The sequence below is a fragment of the Dunckerocampus dactyliophorus genome, chromosome 12 (genome assembly GCF_027744805.1).
Source record: "Dunckerocampus dactyliophorus isolate RoL2022-P2 chromosome 12, RoL_Ddac_1.1, whole genome shotgun sequence".
Lineage (NCBI taxonomy): Eukaryota > Metazoa > Chordata > Actinopteri > Syngnathiformes > Syngnathidae > Dunckerocampus > Dunckerocampus dactyliophorus.
Genome location: NC_072830.1, coordinates 11,567,029 through 11,579,619, shown reverse-complemented (window position 1 = coordinate 11,579,619; position 12,591 = coordinate 11,567,029). Strand labels below are relative to the sequence as shown.

The 12,591-nt window shown below is 43.3% G+C and overlaps 1 protein-coding gene across 8 annotated transcripts in view; it reads right to left on the bottom strand.

Annotated features, from left to right (window-relative positions):
• LOC129191217 (kinase suppressor of Ras 1-like) overlaps nt 1–12,137 on the bottom strand; it is an 82,440-nt gene extending 70,303 nt beyond the window's left edge. For 3 of the 8 annotated variants that reach the window (XM_054794360.1, XM_054794362.1, XM_054794364.1), the window contains exon 1: nt 11,927–12,136. In XM_054794360.1, the coding sequence (XP_054650335.1) occupies nt 11,927–12,019 (93 nt within the window). In that variant the 5' untranslated portion in view covers nt 12,020–12,136. Of the gene's footprint in view, nt 1–3,445; nt 3,573–7,390; nt 7,485–11,926 lie in introns of those variants that run through there. The other 5 variants (XM_054794368.1, XM_054794361.1, XM_054794365.1 and 2 more) reach the window with 5 other exon arrangements.
• Between the last annotated feature and the right edge of the window lie 454 nt (nt 12,138–12,591).

Genomic DNA, 12,591 nt, shown 5'->3' with positions numbered 1-12,591 from the left:
AGCTGACAGGTAGCGGCAGGCCAAGAGGCAAGCGGCTTCGGAGGTGGTCGAGGCAAAAACTTGGTTCAGTGAGGCCAACAGTTAGCACGACTTTCGGTCGGCCTCGAAGAGGTTCTGGCAAACCGTCCAACGCCTCAGAAAGGGGAAGCAGTGCCCGTTCCACACTGTTTACAGTGGGGACGGAAGCCTGCTGACCTCGACTAAGGATATAGTGGGACGGTGGAAGGAATACTTCTCAATCCCAATGGCATACCTTCCTTAGAGGACGCAGAAACCGAGGACATGAACGCAGACAATTTCATAACCGCAGTCAAAATGCTCCTCAGTGGCAAAGCTCTGGGGGTGGACAAGTTTCAACCTGAATTCCTAAAAGCTGTGGATGTTGAGGGACTGTCTTGGCTGACACGTCCCTTCAACATTGCATGGAAGTTGGGAACAGTTCCTCTGGATTGGCAGGTGGTCCCCCTTTTCAAGAATGATGACCGGAGTGTGTGTTCCAATTACAGGGGGATCACACTCCTCAGCCTCTCTGGGAAAGTCTATTTTTATTTCAGGGTGCTGGAGCTCTACACCCTTGCAACTGGAGGGTACATGGGAATTTGCCACACCAGTCTACATGTGCTTTGTAGACTTGGAAAGGGCATTTGACCATGTTCCTTGCAGTGTCCTTGTACAACCAGAGCAGGAGCCTGGTTTGCACTGCCAGCAGTAAAGCCTGTTTCCGGTGAATGTTGGTCTCCGCCAAGACTGCCCTTTGTCACCGATTCTGTTCAGAATTTTCATGGTCAGAATTTGTAGGCGTAGCCAAGGCATCAATGGAGTCCAGTTCGGGGGCCTTAGGATCTCACGTCTGCTATTTGCAGACGATGTGGTCCTGATGGACCCATCAGGCTGTGACCTTAACATTTACTGCGGCGGTTTCCAGCTGAGTGTGAAGCGTCTGGAATGAGACTCAGCACCTCCAAATCTGTCGGAAAAGGGTTTATTGCACCCTCTGGGTTGTGAATGAGGTCCTGCCCCAGGTTCAAGTATCTCGGGGTCTTGTTCACGAGTGAGGGAAGGTTGGAGCATAAGATCGACAGGCGGATCGGTGCAGCAGTTCTCAATTTACCATTCGATCTATGTTCCCACCCTGACTTATGTTCATGAGCTTCGAGTTGTAACCCAAAGAACAAGATGAAATTAATTTCCTCCTTTTATAATCTATTATACTGTCTATATTGCAGTTTTTTACAATTATTGTTTTGTTTTTTTTTCCAAAAGGAGAACTATGGAGCAATAGACAAATTGAATTACATAAGATGTATGCATGAAAGTATAAAATTAATTCATCATTGATTTTATGAATCCATTTATTCAAACTACATAATAACTTACATTCACCAAATAAACCCAAAACTTCAAAGAAGCCAAAAATGTAAACAAAGAATTGCTGACATGTGCAACATAAAAAATTAGCTCTGCCTGATGTCCTGCTCTGATCATGATGGCTCTTGGAGACATGACACTGCACAGATATGAACTTGCCTGTTGCTATCTGATGTTGAAAGTGAGAAGTGCAACAGAGTTAATCTCAGGCTTCTTGTGCAGGCCATATTCAGTTATATATTCAGAATTATTGGACCGCGCCGTAGTTTGGACACCCATGCCCTAAGACAGGGGTCGGGAACCTTTTTGGCTAAGAGAGCCACAAAAGCCACATATTTTAAAATGTATTTCCTTGAGAGCCATATAATATTTTTTAAACATTGAATACAACTAAATGTGGGCATTTTTAAGCAAGACCTCTAAAGGCTCTAAAGTTGTTATTTTTATTAACATTGTATAAAATACAACATACATACATAAAATACTTCTTACCATTAATGTGACTTCTGGTGCTGCGTGGTTTTGCACCGTACTTCGTATCTTTTTCTTTTCACCATCTTCTTCGTCAAAAGGGTCGGCTCTACAGAATTAGCTAGCTGACTATTTGATTAAAGGAAGAGAAGTTTACTTCTTGACATCTCAATGATGCGAGTAGGCTACCGCATTATTCAGTGATAATCGAATTTTTGTGCCTGACCCGGAAGGACAGTTGGCACTTGTTCTGTCCACCCCACATTGTGGTAGAAAATGGATGGATGGACTAAAATGCATAAGAAAATTTTATATTTTGATTGTTATTTTTAACACTGGGATTTCTGTCGTGTACTTTAAAAAGTCAGCGAACAAAATAACTACAATACATTTTTATCGTGTTAAGACATGTTTGAGAGCCAGATCCAGTCATCAAAAGATCCACATCTGGCTCCCGAGCCATAGATTCCCTACCCCTGCCCTGCCCATAGGGTGAGGAGCTCAGTCATACGGGAGTGGCTCAGAGTAGCGCCGCTGCTCCTTCACATCGAGAGGAGTCAGTTAAGGTGGCTCGGGCATCTCGGACGCCCGGTGAGGTGTTCCGGGCATGCCCAGCCAGGAGAAGGCTACGGGGCAGACCGAGGACACACCAGAGGTAGTATGTCTCACAGCTGGCCTGGGAACGCCTTTTTGTCCTCCCGGTGGAACTGAAAGAGGTGGCCGGGGACCGGGAAGTCTGGGCTTCCCTGTTGAGACTGCTGCCCCTGTGACCCGGACCCAGACAAGTGGAACAAAATGGATGAATGGATAATTATTAAGAACTACAATAAAAATGTGCTTATGCATTTTGCAACATTGTATGATTTAGACAAAATCTCAAGAATTTAGTTACTTTGCACTGTGCTCCTGTTATGATATATTATGTTATGATATAGGTTACTTCAAATGAGTGAAGTATCAAAAAATCAATATTTTGATTTGAGAATCAATTTTAGAGCCGAAAGATCTGGTATCGGAAGTATCAATATTTCACTATCGATCCAAACATCACTATTTTACAATATTTATCCATCGGCCCAGTTACGCACAAGTCCATACTGACAGTCAGGCATATTTACTTCTGCTTTTGCTAGCAAGCATAAGAAACAGCCTTTGGCTTGACACTGCAATAGCAGCAGCATACCAACACCTGGGCAGTGCCTGGGCATGTCTCACATGTCTTTACAGCTAACACAACAGTTGCAGAATGGAAAGAAAGACTAAAAAGACAGAATACACGGATGAAAACAGCAACCTCTTATACTAAAAATATCATCCTGTTATGTTAATCATTAGTTTGTCTCTCTCTCGCTCTCTCCCTCGCTCACTCTTTCTCACACACACGCACACACACACACCCGCACACACACAAACACTCTTTCAGGTAAACAGAGGAGGAAACGATGGACTGGGGGGTGTCAGAATGCACCCTAACAGGCAGGCACTTTTCAGTGTCTGCCTCCAGCTAGCAAGCAAATAGAAATTGTCTCGGCCAAAGAAGGGTACACAAGTGCCAGACAGGTGAACAAACACAACAAAAGTGCTGATACAGCAGAAATCCTCCTACCACAAGGAAGTACTTTGTTGCCCTTACAGGAGAATTGATAGTACACATGAAGTAACGTTACCATGTTGGCAGGATGTACAGGAAGTCAGGGAGCGCGCTGTCATAGCCTACTCCGAGTGTTGTTACACAATCAGAAAGACACTCTTATCACGCTCCCTGTTTCTCCTCCCACATTTACTCCCTCCCAACCTCAGCAAGTCTTTCCACATTGTTGTCGAGCTGCTTTGTCTTCCAGGCATTTGAACGCCGCACATGAGAGCCTTTGAGGTAGTGATGGTCCAGTATTGACCGAATCGTTCAAAACTCACAGGTTTTTTTTACTGAACCGGGACTCACAGGTATTCTCTAGTCTCTGTTAACTCGTTCACTTACCCTGCTGCTACTAGCTAAATGAAAAAGGAAAGCAGGTAACATGACATTAAGTGTGCAACTGTTCCTCTAACTTCACTTGTATAAATGCATTAACCCCAACCATTTTCTATACCGCTTCTCCTCATTAGGGTCGCGGGGGGATGCTGGAGCCTATCCCAGCTGACCTTTGGGCGACAGGCGGGGTCGCCAGCCAATCGCAATTGGCGACTCTAAATTGTCCATAGGTATGAATCTGTGAATGGTTGTCTTCACACATTCATACCTATGGACAATTTAGAGTCGCCAATTAACCTAACATGCATGTTTTTGGATGTGGGAGGAAACCGGAGTACCCGGAGAAAACCCACGCACGGGGAGAACATGCAAACTTCACACAGAAATGCCCAGGGGAGAATCAAACCCTGGTCTTCCCGATTTCCAGGCTGTTGGCCAACATGCTAACCACTAGACCACAGTGCAGTATTAACCCCCGTGGAGTGGAAAAAGCGACTGGTCTGCTCTTGCCTCACATCAACTCTTCTTCACTCTTGCTGCCCCACAGCAATGGTGAACAGAAGTCTCAATCTACACACAGAGATGTAACAATCTTTATTTTTCTGATTAGGGATAACTAATTCAGTGGTAAGATGCCTATATCTACAACAAAACGTATCCGTTCACTTGTAGCGGCCAGTTATGTAGAAAAAAATGATGGCTTTGCTTCACGTCATGAACTACACTATAGAAATGCGTGTACACTTCCATTTCTTATGGAGTGTTTTTAATGGACATATTAGCGGTACTCAAGTTATGTACACAACTATCAAGGAATTATGTGTCTATTGTGTATATATGCATGTTATGTATGTATCTTTATTGCCATATCGAATTGAATTGTTAATTTGCGAATGATATCAGCTACTTTGATTACGTGTGAACTTTGAAACTGTGAATGTGAAATACTAATAATTAGTATTTAGTATAGTCTAAATGTTTACTGATTAGATTTTAACATGTACATTACAACATTTGTTTTTATAGTATATGTATATAGTAAAAGATAGACCATGTCGACGTATAACTTGCATGCTGAAAAAAAAAGGACTTGATATTTTAAAAGTAGCTCGCAGGCTGAAAAAGTGTGAGCACCCCTGCTCTAAAAGAATCAGTGCCTCACCAGCTACTGTATGAACCTCACCTCACATCACTAATCACACCTGAGCACACTACATCACACACTACATCACACCCTAACACACTACATACTACATTACCCCTAGATCAGGGGGCACCAACCCACCAGTCAATCTTCGGGACTTTGCCGGTCAATCACAAGAATATTAGAATAAAAATATATAAAAATTGTATAAAAAATGTATTATTACATCATACATACATTTTGAACACTGAACGCTGCCCTCCAGGCACGCAACCTGCAAACTCCAGGTACCAAGCGCACACACACCGGCTTGCCTCGCCCCGCATCAACATATGGGACAAGCATGCAGAGATTGAGAGAGGGAGTGGAGCGGTGTGCAAACTCACACAACAGTAATTTGCACGTTAAAAATGTCTCAAAATCTGCCTTTGCTACCTCAAAATGAAGGCACAAATAAAGCTCCACACATGTGCACAATCACAATCACACTGTACAAAAACATAGCATAACATAGCATAACTGTTTCCCAAATATATTAGTGCTTGCGTCAATGTATAAACGAGAGGAATTAACTTCAATTTCTTTGTAGAAAGGTGCGTGATAAAAGTAAGTACATTTCCTTGTATTCACTTACAGCACAGCCTTGCCACATCCAATATGGCGGCGACACTGACATACGGTGTCTACGTATATGGTTTTGACAGCAGAGCTTCCTGTTTCCCAGCGAGCTTTGCTGTATTGTTGTTGTAAATAGCCGCTAAGTTATATGTTTAGAGCTCAAATAGTTGTCGGTTATTCTGCATTATTTGTTAGTATTGTCTTGTCTGTTGCTATCTACAGTACCTATTACGTTGCTGTGTGATGTTTTTTTTTCAAGTCTTTCACAGTGGGTAAGATTAGTGTGCGAAATGGTAACCTCCTACGGTTTTTAAGGCACTGGTTTTCTCCTTGTACCCAAGGATCTCCTTGTCATGCCAGTAACGTTGGAAGCCATCTGGACCGTCAAGGTTACATTTTTTTCTCCAATATACCAAGGAGATGCTCTGTCCTTGTATTCACTTACAGCACAGCCTTGCCACATCCAATATGACGGCGACACTGACATACGGTGTCTACGTATATGGTTTTGACAGCAGAGCTGTATTGTTGTTGTAAATAGCCGCTGTTATATGTTTATTATATGAAGCCATCTGGACCGTCAAGGTTACATTTTTTTCCTCCAATATACCAAGGAGATGCTCTGTCCCCGCTGCTGTTCGGCATAGACCTGAACCCCCTCAGCCAATTAATCAACAAGACTGGCTATGGATACCGACTTAAGAATGGGGCCACCATTAGTCACCTCATCTACATGGATGACATCAAGCTGTACACTAAGAGCGAGCTGCAACGGTCAAGTATCTGCAACGTGTAAGGCAAATCCTGAGAAGTCAGCTCAAATGGAAGAACAAGATTCGGGCAATTAACAGCTATGCCCTGCCAGTGATCTGATACCCTGCTGAGATAATAAGCTAGCCAAAGGGGGAAGTTCAGACCACAGATGTTAAAACACGGAAGCTACTCACCATGCACGGAGGGTTCCACCCTGAATCCAGTATCCAGAGGCTATAAGCGCAAAGAGGGAGGCCGAGGATTAGTGAGCATCAGGACCACTATCCAAGACGAAACATCTAAGCTCCACGAATACATCAGAAAGATGGCCCCAAGAGATGAAGCACTTAGTGAATGTCTCAGGCAGTGGAAACTGGAAAAGAAGGAGTTGCAGGAACCATCATAGGAGGAAAAAGCCCTGCATGGGATGTACCACCGACAGATAGCTGAAGTGGCGGATATGAACAAGTCCTACCAATGGTTAGAGAGGGCTGGACTGAAGGACAGCACAGAGACGCTAATCATGGCAGCACAGGAGCAGGCCTTGAGCACCAGAGCAATAGAGGCCCAGATCTACCACACCAGGCAGGATCCTGGGTGCAGGCTGTGCAAAGAGGCCCCTGAAACAATCCAGCACCTAAAAGCAGGGTGTAAGATACTGGCAGGAAAAGAATAAATGGAACGCCATAACGAAGTAGCCGATTTAGTGTAGAGAAACATCTGTGCAGAATATGGACTGGAGACCCCGAGATCTCAATGGGAAACACCTCCCAAGGTGGTGTGAAATGAGAGGGCTATGATCCTGTGGGACCTCCGAATACAGACCAATAAGATGGTTGTGGCCAACCAACCGGACATCATGATCATGTATAAGCAGCAGAGGACAGCCATTGTGATCGATGTAGCCATCCCCAATGACGGCAATATCAGGAAAAAGGAACACGAGAAACGAGAGAAATACCAAGGGCTCAAGGAAGAGCTGGAGAGAGCCTGGAAGGTGCCCGTGGTCATAGGAGCACTGGGGGTCGAGTCCCCCACACCGGAGAAGTGGCACCAGCAGATACCTGGAGAAACATCAGACGTCTCCGTCCAGAAGAGCGCAGTCCTAGGAACAGCTGAGATACTGCGCAGGACCCTCAAGCTCCCAGGCCTCTGGTAGAGGACCCGAGCTCGCCCAGGGCGGGCCGGGCTCCGTTCCCTGGGGGTGGAGGTGGTGGTGGTGGTGGTGGTGGGGGGGGGGGGGGATTGGCGCTTCCGGCTTGGGTGGGCTTCTTTCCTGTTGTGGGGGCGTCTCTGGGCCTGCCAGTATGTGGCCCCTGGTACTCGTCTGCCTTTGTGGGATGTGATCTCTCGCTGGTCTCAGGGGTTGGCTGTCCTCCGGCCCACCGGCACACTGTCTTTGGCTGAGATTACCTCTCTGCGGCCCCTTGCTGGTATTCCCGGGGGGAAGGGCTCTCTGGGCTGGCTCTTGGGGCGCTGATCTTTGTGCTGCCTGCCCCTGTGGGCCTGGTGGCCTTCTGGTGGCGGGGGCTCGGCCTGACTATTTGGGGCGGGGCTCTCTGGGAGGTGGATGGCGGCCCCTTTCCTTTTATGCATTCTCAGTGACAATTACACGCCCACACATTATTGCACCTTTATACATCACATTTTATACATCACAGTCTTCCCCACATACAGAGATACCTGTACATATGCACACTCACAGTACATAAGTACTTCCCCACATTACTCACTGAGTTAACCAGGGTGTTATGTTGTTGGCTTTATTACAGCAACGGTGATTTCAGCAGTATGATTATAGATTTTTTACAATGATGTGCATTACAGTAATTATCATTCTGTTCACTATCATAGACAATTATTGTCATGTTCTGTGTTCTGCTTTGCTGCCCTCTGTCGTTTATTTGTTGCAGCACATCCCTGAACATGACCCGGACCTAATTACACACACCTGCAGCTCATTACCACCAGCCTACTTAAGCTCCAGCCAAACTCCAGACCGGTGCCAGATTGTACTCCTTGACTCCTTGACTACCTGCTCCCTGTACCGCTTTGCCCGGCTCCCTGCTCCTTACCCTGCTCTCTGGCTCCCCGCTTACCTGTACCTACCTGCTAGCCCTTTTTTGTGATCTTCTCCTGTAAAGTTAGCCTGCAGTGTATTTTTGTTATTCCTAGTTTTGTCCTAACAGCCTTTTGCTGTTAGTGTTTTTTGTTGTTGACTCTTGCCTTGTTGGATTTTCCTTAGTTGTACTTTGTATTTTTGTTTTGGACTCTCTTTTTGCACATTAAATTATTCTTTTGTACTTTCTGCCTCTTTTGTCTGCATTTGGGATCCTAAGCTACTCGCCGTGTTCCACGGCCTCGCATGACAATTATTTAATTACTACAATTATGTGTGACTGTTTCAATGCAGCATTGTCATTGTGGTTGTTATTATTTTGTCCTTTCCGTCAGGGTCTTTATAGTCGTCACAGACATTTATTTGCTGATGTAGTCCTGTATGTTTCTGTTGTTCTGTTGTTGTTGTCACAATTGTTGTTGCTGCTGTTGTCCTTGTCTCTTATCCCCCTCACCCCGTTTCTTTTCTCTTCTTCTCTGTCCCCTCCTGCTCCGGTCACTCCAAATTTGCTTAATAACAAGCATCTAAGTCAAATAAATTCTGTATAACAGGGGAAGTGTATATCACACTTCTCCCTGGCAGAGTAAATCTGTTGAGCACTTGAGGGGATTTAGATCTACAGTTCTATCTGCTTTAAAGGCTGGACAGGACAGGGGTAAAAACAAAACAAAACAAAAAAAACAACTGTACTCATTTAGAATATTGTTACTGTCATTGTTATTGTTCAAACAATTTTACTCGAGAAAAACATGTGATGTTACACGTATCGGTATCGTTTATCAAAATCGGAAATTCAAACCTGGACAATATCGGTATGTCGGTTATCGGCAAAAAAGCCAATATCGGACTGCTTATAGGGATCAATGTTCCCTACAAGCTGCACGCCTGCGTAATCACGCACTGCTCCAGCGTTTTCAACGCTCCGCAAATTTATGCAGTGCAAGAAATAAAATCCAACATTAACTGTAAATAAAATAAGATATTCTATAGCATTTTGCAACGCAACTGCGTAAATGCCACGTGACCAACAAGCGGTAACATTATATAAACATGATAATACTTGCTGCTGTTTTCCAGGTTAGTGTATAGCTAATGGGGCAGCGAAGTTAAGAGTGCTGCAGGCTGCTTGCTAACCCATGTTATGGTGAAACGAATGACCAGTACCACATATACACGCCAAGCCAAAGCGGTTCTTTTAAGATGGACTGAAAGAGATTCATCTGGGTGAGATTTTTTCTTTTTTGAATGAGGGCTGTTCTGAAAATTGTGCTGCAAAGCTAAAGTAGCAAGTGTGGACAAAATGTGATGTGTAGTGTAACTGTGCACGTAGTACTAACGTGCTTTTATTTTGATGGCCAGATTTACCGGAAACAGGAAGTTTTACGCCGACTTTTCCCGAGTGTTGCCGAAGAGACCGGAAGTAGGTTGTTTTTTTTCGGTTGACATTTTGTAATACATTTTTTTATATAGACAAAAGTGAACATGTAAAACAAATATGGCATCAATTTCAAGTAAATTACCTGGATTAAATAGTGCCACAACAGAAATGAAATAAAAGTATACATAATTAACAAAATAAATAGTAAACAAGAAAAAATGGAAAATGAAATTATAAACTAAGGGTTTCCTGCAAGATTCAGATAGTCAGATAGTTCTACGGCTTGCTTTGGCTGAGGTTGACAGTAAAGTTAGTTTATTGTAATAATAATATTTGCATATTTGTTTGGTACACAACATCTCTGTAGATGGTGGTTCTGTGTTCATTTAGTGTTTTTAATTTGATGTTGTTCTTGTCATAGTTTAACACAATACATCATAAATAGATAAATTACATCGCTATCATGTACATATGTTTTACTGATGTATTAATGACTAGCTAGTGTGCTGCTAATGCTAGCGCTGCTAGCTTTTCAGCCATGGTCCCATTGACATAAGCCCCCAAATAGCTGTCCTCGGCTATGTCTACCGTTGAGAGACGGCTCACATCTAAAATAAACACGCGTTAGTTGGGACACTTGTATGCCAAGGCACCACTGTATAAAAACACCGGCAGTGCCTCAGTACCTTCTCGTTTCTCTCTGGCAATCACTGCGACAGTAGACACAAATAACTTTGATGTTGTTGTAAGAGCCATCTGCCAGGGCTTTGAAGCTATATTTACCAATTAAAATACCCTTTTCTTTGTCCATTTGTGCTCAATATTTGTTGCCGCTTGTGTCTCCACATTCACCGCTACTTCTTCAAACTATGATGTGGACCGAGGGTCAAACACGTTAATCACGTGTCAAAAAAATAGTGCCGTCAAAGGAAACTTCTGTTAATGTGTTAACAAATATACTTTGACAGCCCTAATTTCAAGGAAAACAGCAATTTTTGGGAAATTTTACCCATCATCCACAATATTTATGTGAGACATGAACACGTGACTTTCTCTTTTCTGTGCATTCTAAAAATTTAAAAACAGATAAAAAAAGAGGCCGATAAAAATGTATGTAATGGGATGCCTATTCCGCCTATAAAGCCTTCTGAAAAAAACTCCAAAAAGCACCAACAACGCTACATTTACATTACCTGCATATTAACCAAGCTAAAGTGACATTGTTATTATTACTACCTTACTGGCATAGTAACACCTCGCCCTAACCAGCTAACGACTAGCTTAACCACACACTCGTTCACAATGCCCCAGGCCACTACCAAAAGGTAGCGCTACATATTGGAGCTGCCGCCACGGCTGCTGTGTTTTTGTTATGAATTTGGAAAAGTTAATGCTAGGTGTAGCGTTCCTTTCTAAGTTGCTATGTGAAATGAATGTGCCCACGAAAGAAGATCCACTCATGCTTAAAATTACCAAAATATGGCAAAAATACTAGTATTTTTAAGTATTGCATGTTATCAGGAATGTGCCTGTCACGACATGGTTACAGCATGGATATAAAACCATAAAACTTTGTTGGAGATTTTTGGAGGTGTGCCACATTACGTGCATTAATTACCTTCCTCTTATTTTCTTTTCTTTTATTTTCTTATTATCTTTAGAATGCACAGAAAAGAGAAAGACGTATGTTCGTGTCTCACAGAAGGATTGTGGACGATGGGCGTTACACCAATTGCTGTACTACACAATAATCTGGAAGCTTCAACAGATGCTTCATGCAAAAATGATCATCAGGCAAAAAGTAAGTAGTGTATGAGGCCAATGATAACTGATATGTAGTTGGCTTGGTTTTACCGCATGTCATACAAAAGAAAAGTGACTTTACAAATAGTAATAAAACATCTCATTGACTGACATTTTGTCAGCTTGCTAATAAGATTCACTCATTTTACAGCCACAAATGTATGAAGCCTAGAAAAGCTGGTATACAAATCTACAGAAATAGTTAGGTTGCAAATTAGGATGACAGAACAGAAAAGAATTTGGACTCCACGGTGAAATGTTAGAGAGCACGAGTTATTTCAAAAGAAACGTTTGTCCTACCTCGGTGTAGGCGATCTCCTGAGATTTGCTAGAAGTTGCTTCATTGAGGCTGAGGTCAGTCCAAGTCTTCACTCTGCACTTACCACCTGCCATTCCTCCCCTAAGCACACAGGAAAGTCAAAAACCTGTAGCACAACTTCAGTCTGTCTTTGTGTGCTCTGTTATTTCAAGAACTGCTGAGCTCTCTATGCAAGTGTGTGCCTGTGGGTATATTTGACAAGTTGTGTGTGCGTGTGTGTGTGCGTGCAGGCATGTAGTGTGTTAGTATGTGAAAAGTGTGGTTTGGGTGTGTATAAATAGTGTACAGGGCAGGGACAGAGGCTTACAGAGCAGCTGACTCAACACATTCTAGTTTGGATGAGTGCTCATCACCAAGAAATGCTGGTGAAGATGTTCCAAACTCTGCTATACTCACTACATCACACCTTAACGCACCACATGACAGCCCAACACTACACCACATCCAGACATACTTCATAACACTCTAACACACAATAACACTACAATACATCATAACACACTCCTCATCGCACCCTAACACACTATACTTTATACATATAAACTATATACCCTGGGTACCCAAAGTGGGGTACGCATACACCCAAGGGTACGCCAATTGCCATTGGGGTTACGTGAATAAAAATGAAAAACGTGAAAAACAATTA